The 23654-nt window shown below is 58.9% G+C and overlaps 5 protein-coding genes across 16 annotated transcripts in view; 2 read left to right on the top strand and 3 right to left on the bottom strand.

Moving 5' to 3' along the window:
* Nucleotides 1-317: 317 nt before the first annotated feature.
* Nucleotides 318-3901, bottom strand: Ring1 (ring finger protein 1). The gene is made up of 6 exons (XM_004649584.2): nt 3774-3901; nt 2652-2812; nt 2352-2567; nt 1252-1641; nt 835-1108; nt 318-721 (listed from the first exon to the last, which is right to left on the bottom strand). Exons 1-6 carry the CDS (start codon nt 3849-3851, stop codon nt 620-622), a joined length of 1221 nt encoding a protein of 406 aa, XP_004649641.1. The 5' UTR covers nt 3852-3901; the 3' UTR covers nt 318-619.
* A 1769-nt stretch (nt 3902-5670) lies between these two features.
* Hsd17b8 (hydroxysteroid 17-beta dehydrogenase 8) lies at nt 5671-7733 on the bottom strand. The gene is made up of 9 exons (XM_004649585.2): nt 7688-7733; nt 7332-7549; nt 7117-7233; nt 6911-7003; nt 6739-6824; nt 6544-6628; nt 6306-6348; nt 6011-6085; nt 5671-5864 (listed from the first exon to the last, which is right to left on the bottom strand). The coding sequence occupies exons 1-9, from the start codon at nt 7731-7733 to the stop codon at nt 5848-5850; spliced, it is 780 nt and encodes a 259-aa protein (XP_004649642.2). The 3' UTR covers nt 5671-5847.
* Nucleotides 7734-7945: 212 nt separating this feature from the next.
* Nucleotides 7946-12274, bottom strand: Slc39a7 (solute carrier family 39 member 7). 2 transcript variants are annotated; one of them, XM_004649587.2, is made up of 8 exons: nt 12147-12274; nt 11445-11823; nt 11197-11365; nt 10743-10796; nt 10477-10620; nt 10203-10340; nt 9806-10002; nt 7946-8745 (listed from the first exon to the last, which is right to left on the bottom strand). In XM_004649587.2, exons 2-8 carry the CDS (start codon nt 11817-11819, stop codon nt 8482-8484), a joined length of 1341 nt encoding a protein of 446 aa, XP_004649644.2. In that variant the 5' UTR covers nt 11820-11823; nt 12147-12274; the 3' UTR covers nt 7946-8481. The 2 variants fall into 2 exon arrangements, with proteins under 2 accessions (XP_004649644.2, XP_012803327.2); XM_012947873.2 differs by lacking the exon at nt 12147-12274 and having other exon boundaries at nt 11197-11349; nt 11677-11728.
* A 378-nt stretch (nt 12275-12652) lies between these two features.
* On the top strand, nt 12653-19027 carry Rxrb (retinoid X receptor beta). Of its 2 annotated transcripts, none has more exons than XM_045157305.1 (10): nt 12653-12878; nt 13426-13643; nt 14148-14304; nt 14597-14776; nt 16275-16447; nt 16781-16910; nt 17107-17239; nt 17355-17446; nt 17734-17839; nt 17946-19027. In XM_045157305.1, exons 1-10 carry the CDS (start codon nt 12653-12655, stop codon nt 18091-18093), a joined length of 1563 nt encoding a protein of 520 aa, XP_045013240.1. In that variant the 3' UTR covers nt 18094-19027. The 2 variants fall into 2 exon arrangements, with proteins under 2 accessions (XP_045013240.1, XP_045013239.1); XM_045157304.1 differs by having other exon boundaries at nt 17343-17446.
* Nucleotides 19028-20164: 1137 nt separating this feature from the next.
* Nucleotides 20165-23654, top strand: part of Col11a2 (collagen type XI alpha 2 chain) — a 33449-nt gene continuing 29959 nt past the window's right edge. For 5 of the 10 annotated variants that reach the window (XM_045157783.1, XM_045157779.1, XM_045157781.1 and 2 more), the window contains exons 1-3: nt 20166-20411; nt 22815-22964; nt 23051-23261. In XM_045157783.1, the coding sequence (XP_045013718.1) occupies nt 20330-20411; nt 22815-22964; nt 23051-23261 (443 nt within the window). In that variant the 5' untranslated portion in view covers nt 20166-20329. Of the gene's footprint in view, nt 20412-22814; nt 22965-23050; nt 23262-23654 lie in introns of all 10 variants that reach the window. The other 5 variants (XM_045157775.1, XM_045157778.1, XM_045157776.1 and 2 more) reach the window with 2 other exon arrangements.

Below are 23654 nucleotides of genomic sequence, written 5' to 3'. Positions count from 1 at the left end.
TATTGTCTGTGTGGTTTGGGGGTTCCCAAAGCAAGCCCCACCTTTTCTCGTCTCATTAGAGGCAGGCTCCTACTCTAGGGCGCGCTGGCCTCGTGCAACCCCGTTGGTTTTATCAGTGAGCGCTGGGTTACAGGTGTGGCCCACCACACCTGACTCCTCCCTATTTTCATTTTGTTTTATTCGTATTTTCCAAGCTGGTGGGGTTCATGGAATTATCCTCTGATATTGCCACCCCATTTAGAAGGATTAGTTTCTAAGACTCCCTCCCCAGTCATTTTTCTTGTATAACCCCTGATAAACACACAGAGAATGGCACGTTTCAAAGACGAAAAAAGCAAATTTGTTGGTGGGAGGGCACGAAGGCAAGTTTTCGCCTCCATCCTCTGGAATAGATGGGCGGTTAAAGGGTGATAGAAAAGGCAGTTGACGGGCGCACACCCCGTTCTGTACAATATAGAATCTGATTAGATACTCTGTATAAAAGCCACGTGTCCTTCTCTGTGTCCTTGCTGGCTGGCTGAGCTGGGGGCAAGAGCGCACTGGGAGATGAAGCTGGCAGAGTAAGCCACCACGCGGGCACACCAAGGTCCCCACCCTCTCTGGCTGACCCATGGTGGGGTCACTTTGGATCCTTGGTGGGGGCATAGCAGAGCTCTAGAGGCCGGGACACTTTCCAGAACTTCTCATTCACCAGCTCCAAGGTCAGGGAGCCGTTCAGCGTCTAGGGAGAGGCAGGGGAGAAGAAAAGGAAATGAACAAGAGGTAAAAGTCAGGCCAGGGAGGAGGATGGGAACAGGGAGGAGAGGGTAGTTTGGGTTCCCCGGTTGGGCTCACCGTGAACGCTCCACCCCCAGGCGCGATGTAGATGGTGTACTGCTTTTCGCTGACACCCTCCAGGCTGGGCAGGGCGGGCTCCTCCGGACCATCGCCTCCGCTGGAACCCCCACCCTCCCCGCCACCCCCATCAGGTCCTCCAGGGTCAGAGGCACCCCCGCCAGGGCCTCCGGGCTCGCCCGCCTCCTGCTGCTGCCTTCGCTCGAGGGCGATGCGCAGGGCCAGGTACTTGGAGAGGTGGTCCACTGTGGCATTCCCTGTCGTCTTTACGTACCTGGAGGACCGGAGAGGGGAGGCTTCAGGAAGGGGGCTTTCTAGGGCGGGTAGGTTATGGCGTCCTTTTGAGGTTTGGATGACCACCCCCTCTGTGACCTTTGGTGCCTTGGGGGTCTCCTAGGTAAAGACGGGGCTCCTCACCTAGTCTGGCAGTATTCTCCCTTCTCCACCAGCAGGGGATGGGGCCGGAACACCAGCTCGATCTCTCCACCGGGCTCCGGAGGGCTAGGGGCCCCAGGAGGGCTTGGGGGGCCCAGGGTGCCCCCTCCCAGGGTGCCTCCCCGGTCACCAGAGTCTTCAGATCCGGCACCCCCACCTACGCCACCAGCACCTCCTCCCCCTGTCCCTACACTACTGCCGCCGGCGCCGCCTCCGCGGGGTCGTTTGGGAGCAGGACCGGGGGCCGAGTCCGGGGCCGAGTCGGAGCTCACATCCTCTCCCTCCCCCTCCCCCTCTCCCGGCTCTCCTTCCCCCCCACTCATCGTCGTGGTCTGATCCGACCCTGGCATCGGCCGCCTCACACGCTGGGCCCTGGGGAAGCAAGTGGCACAGGTTACAAAGCGTCAAGAATTGGGGTTTTGACCTAAATACTCCCAAGAATTCGGAGGACAGGGAAACCCTAAGGACAATGCTGAACACTTAACCATCAAGGGTGGGTCAAGCGCCCCAAGGGTCCGTCTCTATTTTATGGCCAAAGAAACGGGCTTAGAGAAGTTAAAGTTGGATACCACAGGCACCCATCTTCAGAGAGCTTGCAGAATGCATTTGTTTGCATTTGAAACAGGACCATAGGAAATGTGGATGCGTGTTATGGGAGGTGATATAAACCTCAACAGCGTGAATCCAGAACTCACAAATCAAATTACTGTTCTAAGTTCTAGACAGTCAACAGGGAAACAACTTTCTCCCTTCTTTGGGGGGGGGGAAGGGGTTGGGTTTTCGAGGTAGGATCTCACTCTAGCCAAGGCTGATCTAGAATTCACTACTTGGTCTCAGGCTGGCCTGGAACTCACAGTGACCCTCCCAGGTGCTGTGATTAAAGGTGTGCACCACTGCGCCCAGCACTTTCTTCCTTCTTAATTCCTGTGTCCATTTATACCAGACCTAACCATCTGAGCTGTGGTCAGCTCTTGGACTGCCAAGGCTTGGAAGCTGGCAGGGAGCAAAGGCAGTACCAGCGAGTGTGACAGAGGCACCCAGCCCCCAGCTCTGCTGTGTGGCATCTCCCGGGACCCTCACACCTGTGCATGGCCTGCATGCGCAGCCCCTCCTCGATGCTGGAGCTCAGAGCCTGCTGATTGTGGAGGCGGCTCAGGCGGATGAGCACTCGGTCTTGATGGGCCTCGTATTCCTCCCGACTGGGATAGATCTTAGAGATCAGGGCGTCAAAGTTGGGGTCTGGCCGTAAGGACCGTTTGGATACCAGCTTTTTCCGGCAGGTAGGACACTCCTTATTCCTGGGGTGAGAGAAAGGAAGCCACTACAGGTCAGCTCCCTCCACTGCATGAAGACCCCCTTCATCTCAAACGCCCTCTGGTTACCCGCTCCGCAGGGCTGTGACAATGCAGTCGGAGCAGAAGCGGTGGAGGCACTCCTTGGTGGTCATAGTGTTCTTCAGCATGTCCAGGCAGATGGGGCACATGAGCTCTGAATGCAGCGACCGAGGGGAGACCGCGATCTCGGTGCCGTCCATGATGGCTTCCTGGAAGCATCGGTGAACGCGAGGTGGAGGTGGGGTGGAGGGAGGTCGTGTTAGAATACAGCAAGGCACGAGAAGTTTTGAGAAAACAATACTGAGATGGCAGAACCCAGGTACCCCTGCGGACCAAGTGAGGAAGTTGAACTTCAGAGACAGGGAGGGCCGCTAACTTGGAGAGACTGGAGAGCAGAAGAGCATTTGGGAACAGGACGACCTGAGGTTTGGCGACAGGCCTAGAGGTGGGGGCTGCACAGATCTGTGGTTCCATGAAGACTTTTATTTATTTAATTTGGTTTTCCAAGGTAGGGTCTCACTCTAGTTCAGGCTGACCTGGAATTCACTATGTTGTCTCAGGGTGGCCTCGAACTCAGGGCGATCCTCCTACCTCGGCTTCCCAGGTGCTGGGATTAAAGGCGTGCGCCACCACGCCCGGCCTTTTTATTTATTTTTTTTTTAAGACTTTGAAAACTGTTTCGGTACCAGAACTTCAGGATGCCTGTTAAACACTTTCTAAGTTGGGCACAGTGTACCACACCTTTAATCCCAGGGCACTCACAAGGCTGAGGCAGGAGGATGGCAGGGAATTAGGACGTGAGCCTGGGCTATAGTGAGACCCTATCTCGAAAAAAACTAAAATCAAACCATAAACAAACAGCACCCCCCGCCGCCAAACCTGAGGTCCCACTGCTGATTCAGAATATAGGCGTGAGGGGGGCGGCAAGGGGTGACAAGATGAGACCTCTGACACCGGACTGAGAAAAGGGGAAGGTAGTTTCAGCGTATGTTTACTATGTTTCAAATAAGGACGGCATTGTTCGCTCCACCTCTCTGGCCTGGCTGTCTTGAAGGTTAAATGGGAATAAACGCAAACGCGCTTTAAGCAGACGACGGCGGCTGGAAATGGGCACGCGAGGCGGGGGTCTGAGGCCGAGGGGCTCAGCCGGGCTCGGAGCATCCCTGTCACCTGCGGGGTCCGGTGCAGCTCGTACAGACTCAGTTCCCACGTTTTGCTGGCATTCTGGGCGTTCGCCGGCGTCGTCATGGTGACCCGGCGCAGACCCCCCACCAGGCCGGGCCCGGCGGCCGCCGAGTCTGCGAGGGGGAAGGGAGGCGGTGTCGGGCGCCCTCCGCAGACCCCGCCCCGCCGGCCCGCCCGCCCCGCCTCCCGCCGCCCCTCACCGGCTCCGGCCGTCCGCCCGCGCTCCCCCGCCGGCCGGGCCCCGCGCCCGGGCTCCGCGGCTCGCTCCGCGCGCGGCTCGCTTCACACGGCCGCTCGCGCCGAGGCCGCCGCCGCCAACGCCGCCATGGCCCGGGCGCCGGGCGACGTCACTTCCGGCCGCCGCGCCGCGCCCCCTCCCCCGCGCGCAGACGTCACTGGGCTCGCGGCGCGGGTGGGTCCCGCCCGACGCGGGAGCCCGGGCTCCCCACGCCCACGGCGCGAGCCGGCGTGCCCCGAGCCCCGCGCCACGTGGGGACGGCGCTCCCGTGACCGGCCGGCTCCGGGCTCGGCCCGCGTGCGCTCGGGCCGGGCAGCTGCTCCCACGCCTCGGCCCCCGCGGGCCCGGGGATCGCACCCCATCCTGTCGGTCAGCCCCGGCCCGGGACCCCCGGGAAAAGCACGATGCAGAGTCCCTGCCGTGCTTGGCTTTTCGCCCTCGGGTCCCGGGACGGCCGAGAGCCCGGGGCTCCCTTCGCCACCCTGGGGACCTGGCCCACCCTGGCTCGGCCTCTCCCGAGACCCCTCCGAACCCCCTTGTCTCCCCCTCGAGGTTTGGGGGCGGCGGCTCGGGACGTCCAGACTCAACTCTCGGCCGGAGCCAGAGACTCGAGAATTGCGTTTGGACAATCAGGAGCCGCGGCCCGGGCCGGGGAGGGAGGGAGGGAGGGAGGGAGGCGCACGGGAGACGGACGGGAGACGCCACGAGGAAGTTGGGGCGCACGCGAGATGGGGGCCCCCAGCGCGGAGTGGGTGTGTGCGTGAGTGGGGGCCACACGAGCACAGTGTCTGCAGCGGGCCAGAGGGCAGAGTCTCCTGAAAACTCTGGAGTAAAGGAAGCAGACGGGCAGGACAGAGCCGAGCGATCCCCATCGAGGGCCAGGAGTTAGAAGGGCGCCGGGAAAGGCCTTGATGAGTCTTCTGTTTCCCCCACCCCCCCGTCGCCAGCCTGAGCTGAGGGCTCCCGAACTTGGGCTGCTGCTGCCAGGGGGTGGCCTGTCTCTGGGACAAGTCACAGTGGGTCCCCTCACCCCCACCCCAGTTGCCCCCTACTTCCCTGTCTTCTTCAGTCCGCGGCCAGTCCTTATGTGGGCGCCAGAGTCGATTAGCGCAGACCCCCTCCCCTTCCTCCTCCTCCTTCTCCCAGCCCCCTCCCTCCCTTCTGCTCTTCTCCAGCCCCTTTCATCCGCTGGTCCATTCCCCTAATCCTGGCCCCCTCCCCTAATCCCCCCCATCCGACCCCAGGCCGGCTGCAGCTATTGTAAGGTGGAGAGAAAGGGGAGGGGGGACCAAGAGAAAGGAGGGGTGGGGGAGGGCCACCTGTTCCAAGACCCCCTTCCAAGGCCAGACTGGACACCAGGATGGGGCCAAGAACAAATCACCCTTGGGGGCAATAAGGATCCAGGGAGTTGGGGGGAGGGAACTGGTGCTACAGGACCAGGGAAAGGGGGTGGGGCAGAACCCCCTCCCTCTGAAAAGACCCAGAGTGTCACGCATACACAGTGACATACACTCTTTCCTCTCACACCCGGCGGCGGGGGTTGCCCTGGGAGACCAGGCAGTGAAAGGGAAGAATCCTTCGGGAAAGGGAGAGAGGGGGAGGTGGGGAAGGGTCTGAGGGCTTGGACACAAGAAGAACCGGAGGTGGCAGGGAAGAGGATTTGGAATTTATTAGGGTCACAAGCACCCCTGCCTTCCATATTCAGCATTCCGGACCCACACACTGCCACCCCTTTTGTAGCCTGGGAACTTAGAGTCCGCGGCAGCAGGAGGCCAGGCAGAGTGGTGGGGGAGTGAGCAGAGTCCAGGGTCCTTGAGGCAGTTACATGAAAAGACCTCCTGGGAGGGGCAGAAACATTTGGACAGGTGCATGGGTGGCGAGGTGGACGGCAGAGACTCCCACTTGTGTCCCTGATAGGCTCCCCTCGCTAGCTTTCTCATACAGACTTCTGTAGCTCCCCCTCCTTCCCGCGAAGGCCTCATACCAGTGACTTCCACTGAGGTCCCGGTAATGTATCCACTGTCTCCAGATGCCAAGAATGCAACTACATCTGCTACATCTATGGGAGCGGTGGGGAGAGGGCAGAGTCCCCACTCACTTTCACAGACCCAAAGCAGCTATGCCACCCCCTCCCAATCCTGTGGTAGGGAGACTTCCACAGATCCAAAGTGGCTATGACATTCCCCCCATCCTGGCAACACCCTTTCAAAATGCCATAGATTATGGGATTGCTTCATTCAAATTCCCCTGCCTCAGACCCTTCTCCCCCTCACGCTCACCCTCGGGGTCCCCCATGTGTCCCATAGGAATAATTCCGGTCACCTAAAAGAAATACTCAAGTAGGTGAAAGTTTCCTTTGGGGACCTCTTGTGAAGGCAGCCCGTGACTTTATTCTTTGTCTCCATCCTTCACAAGTTTCTGGAATACTTACTGTTTGCCACTGCTGCCCTGTGACCGATCTCTGAGGCTACAGCCTGGGTCTCCGACCCATTCTGCCCTTCACCCACAGCCTCCTACCTTGTCCTGCACTTTCTGTGGCATTTTCTGGGTCATGGGTGTTGTAATGAACCCTGGGAGAACAGAGTTACAGCGGATCCCATGTCTGTGGAAAAGAGAGTGGCTGCTGCTTCTGAACAGGACACTGACTTCTTCCTTGGACGCAGCATGCTTCAGCGAGATCACCCGGAATCCCCAGGTGTCGCTCGCACGCACCTGCCAAGCTCCCGAGCTGCAGTTTGGGTGAGGCCTATCACTCCCGCCTTGGATGCCGCATAGTTTGTCTGCCCGATGTTCCCCACCTGCAGCGAGTTAGAGACCCAAGGTGAGTAAGGAGTCAAAGACGGCCTCTTCTCCACACCCACGTGGAGGGCTGGGCTGGCCTGACCTTCCCAACGATGCTACTGATGTTGATGATGGAGCCGTGACAGCCACTGGACACCAAGGCCTGAGCTGCAGCCTGAGTGACTAGGAAGATGCCCTGGCGGGAGTGGGTAACAAGGCCGGAAATATCAGCTGAGTGGCAGCCCCCCTCCAAGTGTCTCCCCAAGTTGAGGGGGGAAGGGCAGAAATCACAAGGTCAGAGGTCACCACCTTGAGGTTGACAGCTAGGACTTTGTCCCAATCGTTCTCAGACATCTGAAGTAGAAACTCATCCCGCGTGATGCCCGCACAGGACACGACGACAGATGGCGGGCGAGAAAAGCAGGCCTATGGGAGGGAGGGGGAGGCTAACACCAGACACCACAAAAGGCCGGGTCGTGGGGACAATGTTAGCGCTTCGGTGGGCACGGCCGCCTGCGGGTCACCTGCACTTGCTCCAGCAGGCGCCGGGCCGCCGCGGCCTGCGACACGTCCGCCTGGAAGGCCGCGTGCTTCCCGCCGGGCGCCCCCTCCTCCCTCGCCGGCCCGCCCAGCAGCCGCACCGTGTCCCGCGCCGCCGCCTCGTCCAGGTCGCAGGCGGCCACGGCGGCGCCCTCTCTGGCCAGGCGCGCGCTGACCGCGCGGCCGATGCCACTGCCCGCACCTGCGGTGGGAGAGGACGGGCGGGCGGGTCAGAGGTCCCGGCAAGCGCAGACAAAAGGGCCAGAAACCACACGGGTCGTGGGCGCCCCCGCTGACATCGCCCCGGCGTCCCAACCCGCCTGGGAAAGGAACCCCCAACCTGTGACCAGGGCTAGCGCGGAGCGGAGCCGGAGCTGAGACGCCATGGCGGCGGGTGGAGAGGCGGGCGCAGCCCGGAGCCAATCCGCGCCAAGGGGCGTGGCGTGGCGCGGGCAATGGACCCCACCAGCCATAGGCCATCTGCGGCCACCAGCGCGGGCCGACCTCCCACCACGGGGGCGGGGCACGCACACACCACTGCTTGGGGTCTGGGGGAGGCAAGGGGCCCCATTCCCCCCAAAATGACAAAGACGGAGTATGAGGCAGAAGATCTAAGGACTTTATTCCCAGTCATTGCTCCCTCCTCGATTCAAACAGTGATATAAAATGAGTACAAGATCAGGCCATGAGATTTACCAACTAACCCTCTCCCACCCCCATTCTCAAATCAGGACACACGATTGATGGGTGTTGATCCCTAACTCCTCCTGGCACCCCCTCTGTCCAGGTCTTCTCCCAGGAGAGAGGGTGATAGGTCTTGGAGAACCCTTTTATGGCAGCTTGGTCCTCAAAGAACAAGTAGGGCAGGGGCCACCAGGCGTCACCCCAGCCCTTCTTCATAGACCCATTTAACCCTCCAAAGCAACAATAGGGTTGGGCACTGTCCAACACTTTGGTCCCTCTGGCCTCTCATTCTCTGTATGACTGCCAAACCCTGAAGGCCCTAATGCCAAAGTCATTATTGTGCTAGGCTAAAACTCCAGCCTCTGGCAGGTTTCCCTGGCCAGGTCCCCAACCACCACAGACTCCTTACCTGGAGTCAGGGGTGGAGCTCTGGGGCAGCTTATCCCTCCCTCACTCAAGGTGGGCAATCAGCACCATCATGAAGACACCCCCTAGCAGCCCCAGCACCTCCAGGAGCGACTGCAGCGGGGCCGCCTCCCTCAGCAGCTCTGGCAACACAGACACGGTTGCTACATAGATAAAACCACCTGCGGTGAAGGGCAGAACCCAGCCAGGGCCTGAAACTTCACTGCCCATTGCCCCGCCTTCAGTGAGGAGGGCACAGGCTGTGCCTGCCAGTGCTCCAACTGCTGTCAGTAGTTGTAGACGCATTGCCTGGTGGGCAGAAAAGAGAGAGGCACTGACAAACTGCTAAAGATGATGGTGCCTGGCATGGTGGCGCACACCTTTAATCTCAGCACTTGGGAGGTGAAGGCAGGTGGATTGCTGTGAGTTCCAGGCCGGCCTGAGACCATATAGTGAATTCCAGGTTAGCCTGAGCTAGAGCAAGACCCAACCTCAGAAAACCAAACCAAAGCTGGGGGTGGTGGCACACATCTTCAATCCCAGCTCTCAGGAGGCAGAGGTAGGAGGATTGTCGAGAGTTTGAGGCCACCCTGAGAATACATAGTGAATTACAGGTCAGCCTTGGCTAGTGTGAGACCCTACCTCGAAAAACCACACACACACACAAAAAGAAAACCAAACCGAACCAAGAAAATAAGGATAATCAGTGGCTTGGATGTTGCTGCTGGGGGTTTAGCTGTACAAGCTTAAGGTCCATGTCTTTTGGAAACTAAAAAGCCAGGTAAAAAAAAAAAAAGGGGGGGCGGGGAGCAGCCAGGCATGGTGGTGCACACCTTTAATCCCAGCACTCAGGAGGCAGAGGTAGGAGGATGGCTGTGAGTTTGAGGCCACCCTGAGACTACACAGTGAATTCCAGGTGAGCCTACGCTAGAGTGAGACCCTGCTTCAAAAAAACAAAACAACAACAACAAAAAAAACCACAAAAAACAAACAAACAAACAACAACAAAACCAAACAAACAGAAAAAAGGGGGGGCAGTAGCATTTGTAGAATAGATGATTCTTTTTTTTTTTTTTCTCCAAGGTAGGGTTTCACTCTAGCTAAGGCTGACCTGGAATTCACTATGGGAGTCTCAGGGTGGTCTTGAACTCACCATGATCCTCCTAAGTGTCTCCCGAGTGCTGGGATTAAAGGCGTGCACCACCACGCCCAGCGAATAGACAATTCTTGAAAAATCTTACACCATCCTTTCACAGTACAAGACACCATGAGCTCCAGGAAAAAGGAAGCTCCCACTTCCCCTCGTATCTAAAGGATGGCTGCGCACCTTGTTTGGAACCTGCGACATGTTGTCAGCACCAGCACCAACCTGTTTTTTGCTGCAGCCAGACTGGACCAAGATGGCAAAGTCCCCAACCTCATGAGGCACTTCATGCAGCAGGACAGTCATTGTGGTGAGGATCCCCAGCCCTCGGCCCCCTCGAAAGGAAGCACCGATGGCTAGACCATCTGTGAAGTTGTGTGCCAAGTCAGCAGCCAGATTCAGGTACCCAGACACACGCAGATCTTAGGCAGACAGGAGGATAAGATGATCAGAGACATCCATCACTACCAGCCCAGGTCCTGGCTAACCTCCCACCTGGCCCCCACTGGCAGGCACCACATTACACGTGTCCCCTCCAGGGTTCCCCAATTTCTGGCATTACTCACTGCACACGGTCTGCGTGATAACCCTTGCCCAAATTATCACCAAACTTGTCCCTTACCTGAACCTGTTTTTTCTTCTTCAGTGTTCTGAGGTCTCACTGGCCCATCCTTGGGCCCTGTGCTCCCTCCTCTTCTCTTTCGCAAACCTCCTGCTTCCTTTTCTTCTTCTGAGCTGTGCTTCTCATTTGAAGGATGCTCTGAGAGATGACAGGAGCTGGTCAGCATGCAGAACAGAGATCTGACATATCCGCAAAGGAAAACCTACTCCACTGGAAAGCCAGGAGCGTGTCTGAGGCAGGCAATGTTGGCTGCTTCCCCAGCAATGTGGCTCACCTTGTCGTCCATGTGCGTGACCATCTCCAGGTCCGTGACTGTGACCATGTCCTCCTTTCACATGCCTCACAAATTTCTCCACCACAAGGAAGGCGACAATTCCACTGAGAACCCACAGCCCCACAGACAGAATAGGGCCATGGCCTGTGGATGGAGGCATTAGAGGAAATGCGGATCCCGGATTCCTCCTCAAGTGGAGGAAGTGAACTGGAGGAGGTAGCTGTGTCCCAACATCCCAACCTTTAAACCCATCTCCTCTTCCTCACCGCTGTGGGAGTGTCCATGTCCTGGTTGCTCCACTGTGTGATGAGAATGAGGTTCTGCAGGAAGGAGGGGAAAGTTAAGTGAGGGAATGCCTGACTCAAGGGATGTATATTTGGGAAACACTGTTAGGTCAGAGATCACAAAGAAGAATGATCCCCGTTTGTATCTTAAAGAATAAAACAGGGGGCTGGAGATGGCTTAGCTGTTAAGGTGCTTGCCTGCAAAGCAAAAAGGACCTAGGTTTGATTCCCCAGGACCCACACAAAGCCAGATGCACAAGGTAGGCTCATGCATCTGGAGTTTGTTTGCAGCGGCTAGAGGCTCGGGAGCACCCAGACTCTATATATCTGCCTCTTTCTCTCTCTGTCTCTCAAATAAACAACTAAATAAAAATATATATTTTTTGAAAAATAATAAATCAGGCCAAGCCAAGAATAGCGTTCAGAGCTTCTTTACCCAGAGCATGGGGGATGAGGTGCAGAAAGGCATCACCCAGGAGACCCCCAGAAGCAAAACTGAGCAGAATCTGGAGCAGAGAGCGATGTCTAGGGGAGTTTGACTCCACTGGGATGAGGAAGAGAACGAAGAATGGAGCTGCAGAAATCAGCACTGTGGCCCCCAATGCCTGGTAAAGGAGAGGCGGGAAGTAAGTGAGGCGTCTTTCTACAACCAGTCCCTCTCTCCCCCACCCCCTGGGGACTCACATAGGCCCAGAGGGTGACAGTGTCCAGGTGATGCTTGATGCTTGGAGGCTCCATCTCCTTAGGGACCTTGTGGCTGTGTTCACGGTCATGTCCGTGTCCTCTGTGGTGGTTATCATGAGAGTGGCCATGGCTATGGCCATGGTCGTGGCCGTGCCCATGCCAGATGCTTTCGTGAGTGTGCCCATGGCCATGGGCATGGCTGTGTCCATGGTGGAAATCCTCGTGTGAGTGCCTGTGGCTGTGGCCATGGAAGTCCTCTTCCACATCCTTGTGCGGGTCACCATGACTTTCGTGTCCGGCCACCAGTCGCCCCAAGGCCGCCCAGGTCAGCAGCCCCACAGCCACCCAGTGGGGGGCCCGCAGGCCCTTGGCCATCACGCTGACCAGAGGGAAAGAGACAATGACTCCACTTGACACTTAGCTCTATCTCCACAGGGGTTCACTGTACTTCACTGGTGCCCCTTGTCCACCTCTATGGGCTGCTCCCCACCATCGGTCTGGCACCGCTCAAAGTTGTTCCCCGATTCGTTCTCTTTGTCTTGAACCCCCTTCCCGGATGCTGCCCCCCCTCCGACACCGCTCTAGCCTTAGATCGGTCACTCTACCGACTCCCTGGTGCCCTCGTCTCTATGATCCATTAGCTGGGGGAAAAAACAAGAAACACCTGGAAAAGACAGTAAAGGGAGAGCAGGAGATTCTCACCGGCTCCGGACCCTCTCCGCTCGCGGGGCGCTCGGACGTGGCAGTCACGCTTCTCGTTCCCGCGAGATCACGAAGTTCCGGTCGCCCTGCGCCTCCACTCCCTTTACCAACATGGCGGCGCCCCGGGGCCGGCGCGGGCGCGCAGGCGCAGGCGCGGGGGTCATCTGAGGGCGCGCGGGCGAGGCGCGCCGGCGGACGGGCGGACGGGCGCGGGGACGCCGCCTCCTCCGTTTGCACCCCGGCGAGGGCGAGGGCGAGGGCGAGGGCGAGGGCGAGGGGGCGGGAACGAGCTTCGAGACTTCCCGTCTGTACAAACATGGCTGCCACGGCGGCGCTGTCATTCTGGTACGGAGCCGACCGAAGCGCTTAAATGCGACGCGAGCCGGGCCAGAGCCTTGTCGGCTTTTATTGCTTTCCACTCGTCTCCCCGGTCCTCGGGGGCGCCCTCGCGCTCACGCCGTCTCCCGCTCGGCCCGTGGCCGTCCGCACGCCCGGGCCGCGGCGTCATGTCGTGGGCCGCCCGCCCGCCCTTCCTCCCGCCGCCGCACGCCGCGGGGCAGTGTGGGCCGGTGGGGGTGAGCGGAGAGATGCATTGTGGGCTCGCGGCCCGGTGGCGGCGGCGGCGGCCCTGGCTCGGCCCTGCGGCGGCGGCGGCGGCGGCCGGAGAGCATCAAACCCCGGAGCCGGAGCCGGGGGAGGCTGGACGGGACGGGATGGGCGACAGCGGGCGGGGTGAGTGTCCCCGCGGAGCGCCGGGCAGCCAGTGACCGCGTGCCGGACCCCCGCCCCGGCCTCCGCCCCCTTGTTTGTAAACACGCGCCGTCCCCGGGGCGGGCGGGCGGGCAGGCCGGGGCGGGGCGGGGCGGACCGGGGCGCGGGGGGCCGCCCGCCGCCGAGGTCTCGGGCGTGGGAAGGACACGATCGCCCTGCGGGTCTTTGCGGGGCTTGCGCTCGTGGGGGGGGCGTCCCTTCCGCCCGGCTGTTTCCGCTGGCCGTGCAGGGGGCACTGACCCGACTGGTCCACCCCACGAGGCCGGGCGGCTCGGGATGACCTAGTATTCATGCACACGCCTCGCTTGGGAATTCTCCTCTCCCCCTCTCTCCCACTGCCTCCTCTCGCCGCTGTCGGGAGTTGTATTTTTGAACTTGGGGGTGCTGGCCGAGGGTGTGGTGGGTCAAGGCACAGTGTGTGTGGGGGGGAAATTAGGGAGCTCAAGAGGCTCATTTTCTTCTCTTTTTGTCTCTGTCTGTCTGCCTCTGTATGTTCCTCTCCCTCAAGATTCCCGAAGCCCAGACAGCTCTTCCCCAAGTTCCCTTTCCCAGGGGGTCCCTCCTCCATCTCCTCCTGGTCCCCCTCTCCCTCCTTCAGCACCTCCACCCCCCATGCCACCCCCTCCATTGGGCTCTCCCTTCCCAGTCATCAGTTCTTCCATGGGGTCCCCTGGCCTGCCTCCTCCGGCTCCCCCAGGATTCTCCGGGCCTGTCAGCAGCCCCCAGGTGAGAGGTTGTGACCTATTTGTTACCTCTGCGCTTCCATTTCCTTGTTTTCTACTTGTCACCGCATCCCCCACCCTTTTGTGAACTTTCTCTGCCCACTGACCTTCGGGTCCTTCCCTGGTCCTTGTAGGACCCCTTGTCCTTCCTGAGGCAAATGGTCTTTTAGTGCATGCTTCCTCCCTAATCCTATTTAAAAAAAAAAAACCACCAAAATCTAATATTCCCAATGTTCTTTTCATCTCTTGGTGACTTTTTGCCCTTTTGGTCCCATATGTCCTTTGAGAAGACAGATGCCCTTCAGGCTGCTGTGTTGCACAACTGTAGAACTGTGGGTAGCTGTTCTGTTTGGGCGTGTGCTCCAGAGAGGCCTTTATGCAGACTGTAGTGTCTCCAGTGCCCCCTGGGATGGGTATTGCGGTGACCTGCCTAGTGGTCGGAATGGCTGCTGTGACTTCTCACTTCTCAGTGACTTTCCCTGTGACTTCCATTCCCCCCCCATCCCAGATTAACTCAACAGTGTCGCTCCCTGGAGGTGGGTCTGGTCCCCCTGAAGATGTGAAGCCACCAGTCTTAGGGGTCCGGGGCCTGCACTGTCCACCCCCTCCGGGTGGCCCTGGGGCTGGCAAACGGCTTTGTGCCATCTGCGGGGACCGAAGCTCAGGTATGAGGCTCAGTGCAGGCATGCGGGGAGGAAGAGTTTGAGCTGTGTGCCACACCTGCGGGATTCCCATGGGCTCCTGGGGTTGGTCAGGAGGCCCGTGGGAGCCTAGGTGCCTGCGGTTCTGCGAGGTGCAGTGGGGGTGGTGAGAAGGAAGGGGGCTAGTTCAGTTTCTGATCTGTGAGGAGACTCACTAGGATTTTGACTGATTTGATGATGGGATGAGGTTGGCAAGAGACTGAGTGGTGATGAGGTCTCCACGCACCTTTCTTGCTGCCATTCCGTCCCCTTGCAGGCAAACACTATGGGGTGTACAGCTGTGAGGGCTGCAAGGGCTTCTTCAAGCGCACCATCAGGAAGGACCTGACCTACTCATGTCGGGACAACAAAGACTGCACAGTGGACAAGCGCCAACGGAACCGCTGTCAGTACTGTCGCTATCAGAAGTGCCTGGCCACTGGCATGAAGAGGGAGGGTAAGGATCTGCCCCAGCCAGTCCACAGACCCTTCTTCTTCTTCCCCCGAGGTAGGGTCTCACTGTAGCTCAGGCTGACCTGGAATTCACTATGTAGTCTCAGGGTGGCCTCAAACTCACGCGATCCTCCTACCTCTGCCGACTGAGTGCTGGGATTAAAGGCGTGTCAGGCCCACAGACCCTTTTTATCATCTTGGGAGAGCTGGGGGGAGGTATGTCGGGGGGGGGGGGGGGGGGGGGGGGGGGGACTCTAGGAGCCCACAGCCCATGTCCATGCAGACTTTCTCCTCCAGGGGGCAATGCTTGATTTCGCTTTCCTCCCCATACCCTGCTCTGGTCTCCTGAGTTTCTGTCCTGACAGGGTAGGTTTGTGCATATGGGCTCACTCTCCTCTCTTCCAGTCAGGCAGCCCTCTTTTCTCTGGCCCTATGTTTCTTCTCTGGTCCCCAGAGAACCTAGGCAAGCTAGTTAATCTCTTGTGTTTTATTTATTTATTTTTAAATTTTATGAATTTAATTGAGAGAAAGAGGCCAGCAGGCAGGCAGTCAGTCAGACAGATTGACAGAAAGAAAGAGGAAGGAAGGGAGGAAGGGAGAATGGGTATGCTAGAGCCTCCAGCCAGCAGAGGAACTCCAGATGCATACACTTAATCTTGTGCAGCTGGCTTACATGGGTCCTGGGTAATCAAACCTGTCTCTTTGGCTTTACAGACAAATGTCTTAACCCCTAAGCCATCTCTCCAGAGAAAGAGGCAGATAGAGAGAGGGAATGGGCATGCCAGGGCCTCCATCCATTGCAAATGAATTCTGGACACATGTGTCACCTTGTGTATCTGGATTTCTGTGGGTACTGGGGAATTGAACCTGGGTCATTAGGCTTTGTGGGCAAGCGCCTTAATTGCTCAGTCATCTCTCCAGCCTCTTTTTTGAGACAGTATCTCACTCTAGCCCAGGCTGATTTAGAACTCACTCTCTAGCTTAGGCTGGCTTCAAACTCATGGCAGTCCTCATACCTCACCCTTCTGAGTTCTGGGATTAAAGGCATGTACCATCATGCCTGGCTTTGCTAGTTAACCTCTTAGCTCCAAGTTCCTCATCTTTAAATGTATGAATAGTAGCTTACAGGGTTGAGTACATGTTAAAACATGTTTGGGATGTTTCTTAGCACATAGGCCCTTCCCTTAAATCTAACTTCTTTCCTAATTCCTTTCTCCTCTTATTTACTCCCTTCTTGACCTGCTTCTGTTCATTTACTTACTTGTTTATTTGTGGTGCTGGGTTAGAACCTAGGGCCTTGTGCATGCTAGGCAAGAGCTCTGCACTGAGCTGTCCCTCGCCTGCTCCTTTAGAACCTCTTGCTTCCATACTGTCCCAGTCTACTGTTTTTAGTGATTTTCCCAGTTGCTGTATCTCACAGACACAGACCTGAGAAGGCACCAGAATACTTCAGAACCCCTCATGACTGGCTTGCTGACTTTCCATTTTTTCTTTCTCCACAGCGGTGCAAGAAGAGCGGCAGCGGGGCAAGGACAAGGATGGGGATGGGGAGGGGACTGGGGGATCGCCCGAGGAGATGCCAGTGGACAGGATCCTGGAGGCGGAGCTTGCTGTGGAGCAGAAGAGTGACCAGGGCGTTGACGGTCCTGGGGGCACCGGGGGTAGCGGCAGCAGTGTGAGTGATGGGGTCACCCCTTTCTCTTGTAATGAGGCTGTGGGGGTGTCCATGTTTGCTCTGTCTCCTTCCTACCTTTCCCCCCAAAACCCTCCTCACACTGCCTGCCCTGAAAGCACCACCAAACAAAGCCTCAGGGTCTGAGGTGGGTGTGTGAGCTTCCTCCACCGTCCCCACTGGCGAGTCCCACATCAGTGCTGGTTGCTGGAATGCTGGGAAAGAAGGCTGAGCACTGGGTTCCTTTGGATGGGGCTTGGAGGCAGGTTATGGATAAAGAGGGAGCGTGGGATGCCTCTTACAGTACACCTCCATACCGTCCTCTGTCCCCTGCAGCCAAATGACCCCGTGACCAATATCTGTCAGGCGGCTGACAAGCAGCTGTTTACCCTTGTTGAGTGGGCAAAGCGGATCCCACACTTCTCCTCCTTACCTCTGGATGACCAGGTCATATTGCTGCGGGCAGGTCAGTGACCTTGAATCCCTTGGACCTCTTGACTTTTGAACTTTTGACCCCTTTGTGATGTGATGCCCTTCAGTGACCCCAGTGGCTTTCTGCTATGTGCTCAGGAAGCCAAGGTTGCTGACCTTACCCCCTCCTCTTTGTGCTCTGACCCCTCGGCCGGGTCTCTGGCCCCTGACTCTCCCCCCATCCGCCCCAGGCTGGAATGAGCTGCTCATTGCCTCCTTCTCCCACCGGTCCATTGATGTCCGAGACGGCATCCTCTTAGCCACAGGCCTTCATGTGCATCGAAACTCAGCCCATTCCGCAGGCGTGGGAGCCATCTTTGATCGGTCAGTGGCCCTTGGCTGGGCTGGCCTGTAGGTAGAAGGGGTGAGGCTATAGGCTGGTCCGTGTCCAAGGCTGGCTGAGCTGTGACCTTTGAGTGACCTGCAGGTCCCTCTCCAGGGTGCTGACAGAGCTAGTGTCCAAAATGCGAGACATGAGGATGGACAAGACAGAGCTTGGCTGCCTGCGGGCAATCATTCTGTTTAATCCAGGTAAGAGGATTACCAGCTGCATGATCAAGGCAACCCCTCCACTTCTCTGGAGACTCCTCCTTACCCAACTGTCCCCTCAATAAGACCCTCTACCTGGATATCTCCCTGTTAAGAACCTTCCCACTGACTGTTTCCCTTCTGGCCTCGTCGCACAACGCCAGTGGCCTCTGCTTGCCTTGGCAGACATCTGGTGAAGGGCAAGTCGGGTTGGGGTGGACTTACAGGGCCTCTTGAGGGACTCACCTGATTTGATGTGCCTTCCTGCCCTTTCCTCTTCCTTGTCCCAGATGCCAAGGGCCTGTCCAATCCTGGTGAGGTGGAAGTCTTACGGGAGAAGGTGTACGCATCACTGGAGACTTACTGCAAGCAGAAGTACCCAGAGCAGCAAGGACGGTGAGAGGGGCTTCGGAGCTGTGGCCCCCATGACTGGGGTGGGAGGCCGAGGAGTGTTCATGGCCTGGGTGCTGCTGGCCCTCACCCACTCCTACCCCCACCTCAGGTTTGCCAAGCTGCTGCTGCGGCTTCCTGCCCTCCGGTCCATCGGCCTTAAGTGTCTGGAGCACCTGTTTTTCTTCAAGCTCATTGGTGACACCCCCATCGACACCTTCCTCATGGAGATGCTTGAGGCTCCCCACCAGCTGGCCTGAACCCACACCCACACTTGAGGCGTGCCTGGAACCTGGGGCACGGTGGAGGGGCCGAGGGCCCAGCCAGAGCTGTGGAGCAGAGCCATGGCCTCCAAGGGGATCTGCCAGACCTGCGCAGGGTTCTGATCTCCCAAGTCAGAGAGGACCCCAGATCCCTGTGAGGATTAGATGTCTACCTCCAGTGGCCTTGGGTCTCAGAACTTGTTGATTGGGGTGATTTCTTACCCCTCGCCCTCCCCTGCACAAAGCACTGGCCCTGCCTCCAGGATGCTGCACCTCGTCTTGCTTCACTCCCATCTGAAGAATGGGAACTGAGCACCCCAGAGAGGGGTGTCGGGGGGCAGGCCCCCCAAACTGAGGGACATGGAAGTAGGGCTCTCACAGTCCTTCCTCCTAAATCTGGCAGAGGGGAACCGATCACAGTCTCCTGTTCAGAGTCCCCTTTTACCTATCACCTCCCACAGTCAGACTGAAAAAGAAAAGGGATGGTTGGTGGTGAAGGGACTGATGGAGATGGAGGAATGGGTCTACTATTTTTAATTTCCTGTGAGGACAGAGAATTGCAGTCAGACTCAAGAGAAGTACTGTGTGTCCCCAGGTTGACTAAGAAATGCAGTGGTGGAGGTGGTATGTGGGCATGGAGCACCACAGGTGGCCTGTCCCTGGGCTCCTCCAGTTGCTGCCTTCCCGCCCTTCCTAACCCCGTGTCTAACTTGGGGAAGGGGCCTGGGCTGTGATGACAGTTTATGCAGGTTCTTCCTTCCACAGTTTTCCCCCAACCCTGGACACACAGGCTGGGGACAGGGACCGAGCCTGAGAACTGGTGGGTGGGGTGGCCGCTCACTGGAGGTGTGTCGGGCTGCATGGTTTTTACCCTGCATCTCCTTGGGGCCTTTCCCCTCTCACTCGCACATAAAATCGCTTTCCAGTTAAAGTAGTTGTTTTCTGGACTGGGGTGACTATGGGCGCGTGCGGACTGTGGCATCTTCCTGGTATTGGGGTACCCGCTGGGGAGCCCCGGACGTGTTCCCTGGGTCGCCAGGACCCGAGGTTCCCTGGGGCTGCAGAGGCGGCGCAGGATGGGGGACACAAGGCTCGCTTTGTCGGGGAGGGGGAAGCGGGTGTGCCAGGCTGGGCCGGGCCGCCCCAGGAGGAGGGGAGGGCGGCTGCTTCTCAAAGGCGCCTTGTTCGCCGGTGCGCTCGCAGCGCCAGCGGGCGGCGGCGCCTCGCATGCTCCGGCCTCGTCCCCGGCCGCGCCCCGGGCTCCGAGCAGACCCGGCGCCGTGCCCGCCCATGGGGCTCGCCGGGCGGCGGACGCTGCGGCCTCTCCCGGCCTTGCCCTCCTGGACGCGGCCACGTCCCCGAGTGACCCGGCTTCCCAGCCCCTTCCGCGGCGCGACCGCCCCTCCTCGCGCCCCCTGGGTCCCTTTCCACTGCGCTCTCCCCTAGCCCCCCATCTCTGACTCCTCGGCCCCGATTGGCCGGTGCGCCCCGGCCTCTGGCCTCCCTCCGCCCCGCACGGCGCCCCCGCACCCCCTCCGCCGGTCACTATCTATAGCCGGTCTATAAATACGCGCCCCGGGCCGCTCTGTAATTACACGGGGCGGGGCCGGGGGTAATTATGGAGACCTGATTACGGGTGGGCGTGGGGGCGGCAGCCGAGGCCCGCCTCTCTCGTCCCTCGGTGCCTGGACTCCCTCCCAGGTCTGCCGGGGGGCTCTGGTCCCCGAAGGGGGTGGGAACCAGGGTGCCCAGGATTGGGCCAATGAGTCCTAGAAAAGGGCTAGAGAAGATGCCCCGTGTACCCCAAAAAGACTCAGGGTGCCTACTGGCCACCCAGCCCCAGACGGGGCTGAGGAGCGCTGGTCGAGGTCAGCGAAGGAGAGAGGGAGGGGTCTCGCCCCATGCCCCCCTGCCCAGGTGGAGGGGGTGGGGTTTCGCCTCGGTGCGGTGGGCGGGCGGCTGGAGGCGGGGGCCGGGCCAGGGGGCGGGGGCGAAGTGGGGGCTCTGAGCTGCCGGGGTGGCCGGGGACACACAGGAGCGGCGGCCACCGAGGAGGGAGCAGCGCCCGAGCCTCGACGGCACCTCGCTGCATGGAGCTGGGCTGCTGAAGGCCGCTGGCGCGGGACAGCTTCTGCTGCATCCCTGGATCCGAGGCTCTCGGCCTGCCCGTTGACTCCTGGCAGCCCCAGGGCGTGCCTGGGTCCCCGGGACCTGGCATTCTGATCGCCCAGCCATGGAGCGGTGCAGCAGCTGCCACCGTCTCCTTCTGCTCCTACCTCTGGTGCTGGGGCTGACCGCTGCCCCGGGCTGGGCAGGTAAGAGGAGTCCCGCCTGGGCGTCGGAGTCAGCGGAGCTGGAAGCATCCGTGGGGAGGGGACCGCCTGGGACGGGAGCTGCTGAATCTCCGCAGGGGATTTGGAGCGTCCTGGGTTTAGGTTGCAGGGCAAGACATTTGGGTTCCTTGGAGCCATTAGAGGGCTTTCTCCCTCTTTGCAATGACTGGAAGAGCACAGGCAACGCCAACAGGGTGAAGACCACCAGAGAGAGCCCAGAGTACTCTGCATGCTTCGTTTAGGTCTTTGAAACGAGGGGAGGGTGACCACTGTCAGTCTGGTCCAGGCTTTGCTAATACCTGGGCAGTAGGTACCAGGGGTGATGGATGAGGGGTGAACATCCGTGGGGCAGAGGTGAGCCTAGTAAGCCAGGGAAGAAGGGATGCCTCACTATCTGGTCCACTGGGTCCAGTCTGGGTCCCCCGCCCCCTCTCGGTGCCCTGGATGCTGCCACGCGGCTGGCTCTAGGGAGCATTGGGGCTGCCTGCCAACAGGACGGCTGCTGGACAGGCCGGGATCAGGTGTCTGAGGCCAGAGCCAACTCTTTGCATTCCTGCCCTCCTCCTCCCCCTCTGGCCAGCCAACTCCCCTGGGACCCCGGTGTCCACAGCCCTGATCTTTCCCTTTTTGCCCCCCACCCCACCCCAGAAGGAAAAGGTTCCTAGGAAAGGGAATCTGATGTCGGAGCAGAATCTTGGGCAGACTGGGTCCTCTGCTGGCTGGAGCCAGCCTAACTCCTGGAAATGGTGTAGGGGAAGAGAGGGTCAATCGCTATTCATTTCTCTGCTCTGGAGAGAAATGGGCAGAGTGGCAACATAAAGTGTATAGATTAGATTACAGAAAGACCAGAAAACTGGCAGAAGATGGCAGTACAGAGTCTAGGAGTCTTAGGGAAGAGCTACCCCTTGCATGGCGGCAGGGGAGACTAAAATGACTCCATTATTTTGGGTGCTGATTGAGTGGAGGAGGGACTCCAGGGAGATGGGTTACTGTGGAATTCCGGAGATTGGAGGATGGGACATTTGGGGGCCCTGAGGGTGAGGGCAGGGGTGATGGGGTGCTATTGGCCTGAGACAGTGGGGCAAGTATGTGGCTGGAGGTGGGTGGGCCTGTGGGCAGTGGAGTACAGGATGGAACTGTCCTCCGTGGGCTTGGGTCAGGGTGGGGGCCCGCTTGGTCTCCTTGGCCGGGTGTCTGTGTCTCTTTTGCTCACCTTGGGCTCTCAAAGCCGCCCTTGTGTGTCAGTGTTTGTGGAGCTGTCACACTCGGGGCCAGGCTTGGCCGGGGCGGGGGAAGGCCGCGGTTTCCCAGCTCCTGGACTCAAAGGGCCTTTTCTCTCCTGCCCGCCCCACCTCACCCACCCCACCCAGCTCTGCTCTCCTCACTGGCCTGGCCTCTGCCCTGCCCCACACTTCCACAAGTGGTTTGCTGGAACTCTCCTTGGGAGCTCCCCAGCGTGGAGCAGCTGATGAGAGGAGCATGTCCACAGGGAAGCAAGCCAGAAGAGAGGAGGGAGACCTTTGCTTTCCAGGAGTTTGTACCCTAGAGGCTGAGGTCTGGGGAGACCTGCCTACCGGCCTGTGCCTTGAATCTTGGATCTAGGTGGTGGGGGAAGCAGGCAAGGCTGGAGTCCCAGGTGTGGGGAGCTTGCCCAGATTTTGGGCAAGATCCCTGATGGGATCTACAGATGTGTGGCTCTGGGCCCTGGGCCGGCTCCTGCTCTGCGTGGCAGATTCAGCTCTCACCCCATCCCCAAGCCCATTTTCCAAACCAGGGTTGGGGGACACAACACTCCTAGCTGGCTTGTGCTTGTATCTTCTTCCTCGGCTCAAACAGACTTGTTCCCACCCTCCTCCCCAAGTCAGGCTCTGCAGGAGCTGAAGCCCCCTCCATGCAGCTGCCTCTCGGCTCTCCCCGGTGGCCCCATCCCTCCCATGCCCAGGATGATCAGTGATCTATTGCCCAGATGTTGTTTGTGCTGGAGACAGAACAGATGCCAGAAAACCGGGACCGGGAGATGTGGAAAGGGAGCGCGGGTAGAGGGAGACAGACAGGGGAAGCAAAGGACTGGCAGGGTGGGAGGGAGATGGAGGAAGACAGACATGTACATACAGGAGAACAGAGGGGCAGAGATGTGTGGGAGTGAGAGCCCTTAACACCTGGCTGTAATGACGGAATGATGGAGTGAGCTGGAGCGACAGGTGCTGGGAGGCAGGTGAGACAGGGCATGGGGTTGCAAGTCAGGCCAAGGCTCCCCCCACCCCGCCCCGCCGACAAGGCTCTGGTGCTTCCCATCCGTACAGACCCTTTTAGGAGAATGCACAGGGCAGATCATCTTGCTCCTGGGGTCATGTTCTGTCCCCTGACCCTCACTGACTCTCCCAGGTGCACCCTCTGTGGATGTGCTAAGGGCACTGAGGTTCCCCAGCCTCCCTGATGGCGTCCGGAAGGCGCGAGGTGTCTGTCCAGCAGATACAGCCTATAGAGTATCAAGACCTGCCCAGCTCAGTGCACCCACCCGCCAGCTCTTCCCAGGTATAGGTGATGAGATAGAAAGGTGGGGGCAGTGGTGGGGTGGGCTTGGGATCTCACGTCTTCTGTCTCTCTCTCTTCTGTACCAGGAGGTTTTCCCAAAGATTTCTCTCTGCTGACTGTTATCCGGACGCGCCCAGGCCTCCAAGCTCCCCTCTTGACTTTGTACAGTGCCCAGGGTGTCCAACAGCTGGGCCTGGAGCTTGGCCGACCTGTCCGCTTCCTGTATGAGGACCAGACTGGTCGGCCTCAACCCCCGGCTCAGCCAGTCTTCAGAGGTCTCAGCCTAGCAGATGGCAAGTAAGTCAGTTCGTCCTTTTGGCCTGCCTGGCCCACACTGTCAGGAGAAGGCACCTCAGAGCCCTCATTCCCTAAACCACGGAGCCCCGTTGGCCCTTTTGTCTGCACAACACCTGCCCTCTGCCTAGACTTCAGTCAGTTCTAGTTTGGGCTTTAAACTCTGGGTCCTTGCTGTCTGTGGTACTCGGGGTACCTTGGCAGGTTACTTGACTTTTTATTCATTGTTTTGCAAGCATGGAGAGAGAGAATTGAGTGGTAATGGGAACGCCAGGGTCTCTTGCCATCACAAATGAGCTCCACGTGCATGTAGCGCTTTGTGCTCTGGTTTTACATGGATAATAGGGAATAGAACCTGGCCAGCAGGCTTTGCAAGCAAGGGTCTTTAACTACTGA

This window comes from Jaculus jaculus, chromosome 8, assembly GCF_020740685.1.
Source record: "Jaculus jaculus isolate mJacJac1 chromosome 8, mJacJac1.mat.Y.cur, whole genome shotgun sequence".
NCBI classification, from domain to species: domain Eukaryota; kingdom Metazoa; phylum Chordata; class Mammalia; order Rodentia; family Dipodidae; genus Jaculus; species Jaculus jaculus.
This window is presented reverse-complemented; position numbering and strand designations above follow the sequence as displayed.

What these genes read in the sequence shown, in the direction of transcription:
- Ring1 (XM_004649584.2), bottom strand. Translation starts at nt 3,851, where the DNA reads ATGACGACGCCGGCGAACGCCCAGAATGCCAGCAAAACGTGGGAACTG. An exon ending in GGAGAATACTGCCAGACTAG is followed by an intron (nt 1,109 to 1,251) that starts GTGAGGAGCCCC and finishes CCGGTCCTCCAG; the next exon opens with GTACGTAAAGACGACAGGGA. An exon ending in CTGGGGGTGGAGCGTTCACG is followed by an intron (nt 722 to 834) that starts GTGAGCCCAACC and finishes GCCTCTCCCTAG; the next exon opens with ACGCTGAACGGCTCCCTGAC.
- Hsd17b8 (XM_004649585.2), bottom strand. Translation starts at nt 7,733, where the DNA reads ATGGCGTCTCAGCTCCGGCTCCGCTCCGCGCTAGCCCTGGTCACAG. An exon ending in GCCTGCTGGAGCAAGTGCAG is followed by an intron (nt 7,234 to 7,331) that starts GTGACCCGCAGG and finishes TCCCTCCCATAG; the next exon opens with GCCTGCTTTTCTCGCCCGCC. An exon ending in ACACATGGGGGACCCCGAGG is followed by an intron (nt 6,086 to 6,305) that starts GTGAGCGTGAGG and finishes CCGCTCCCATAG; the next exon opens with ATGTAGCAGATGTAGTTGCA.
- Slc39a7 (XM_004649587.2), bottom strand. Translation starts at nt 11,819, where the DNA reads ATGGCCAAGGGCCTGCGGGCCCCCCACTGGGTGGCTGTGGGGCTGCTG. An exon ending in CCTCATCCCCCATGCTCTGG is followed by an intron (nt 10,797 to 11,196) that starts GTAAAGAAGCTC and finishes TCCTTCCTGCAG; the next exon opens with AACCTCATTCTCATCACACA. An exon ending in AGAAGAAAAAACAGGTTCAG is followed by an intron (nt 10,003 to 10,202) that starts GTAAGGGACAAG and finishes TGTCTGCCTAAG; the next exon opens with ATCTGCGTGTGTCTGGGTAC.
- Rxrb (XM_045157304.1), top strand. Translation starts at nt 12,653, where the DNA reads ATGTCGTGGGCCGCCCGCCCGCCCTTCCTCCCGCCGCCGCACGCCGCG. An exon ending in CTGCGGGGACCGAAGCTCAG is followed by an intron (nt 14,305 to 14,596) that starts GTATGAGGCTCA and finishes GTCCCCTTGCAG; the next exon opens with GCAAACACTATGGGGTGTAC. An exon ending in GGTCATATTGCTGCGGGCAG is followed by an intron (nt 16,911 to 17,106) that starts GTCAGTGACCTT and finishes CATCCGCCCCAG; the next exon opens with GCTGGAATGAGCTGCTCATT.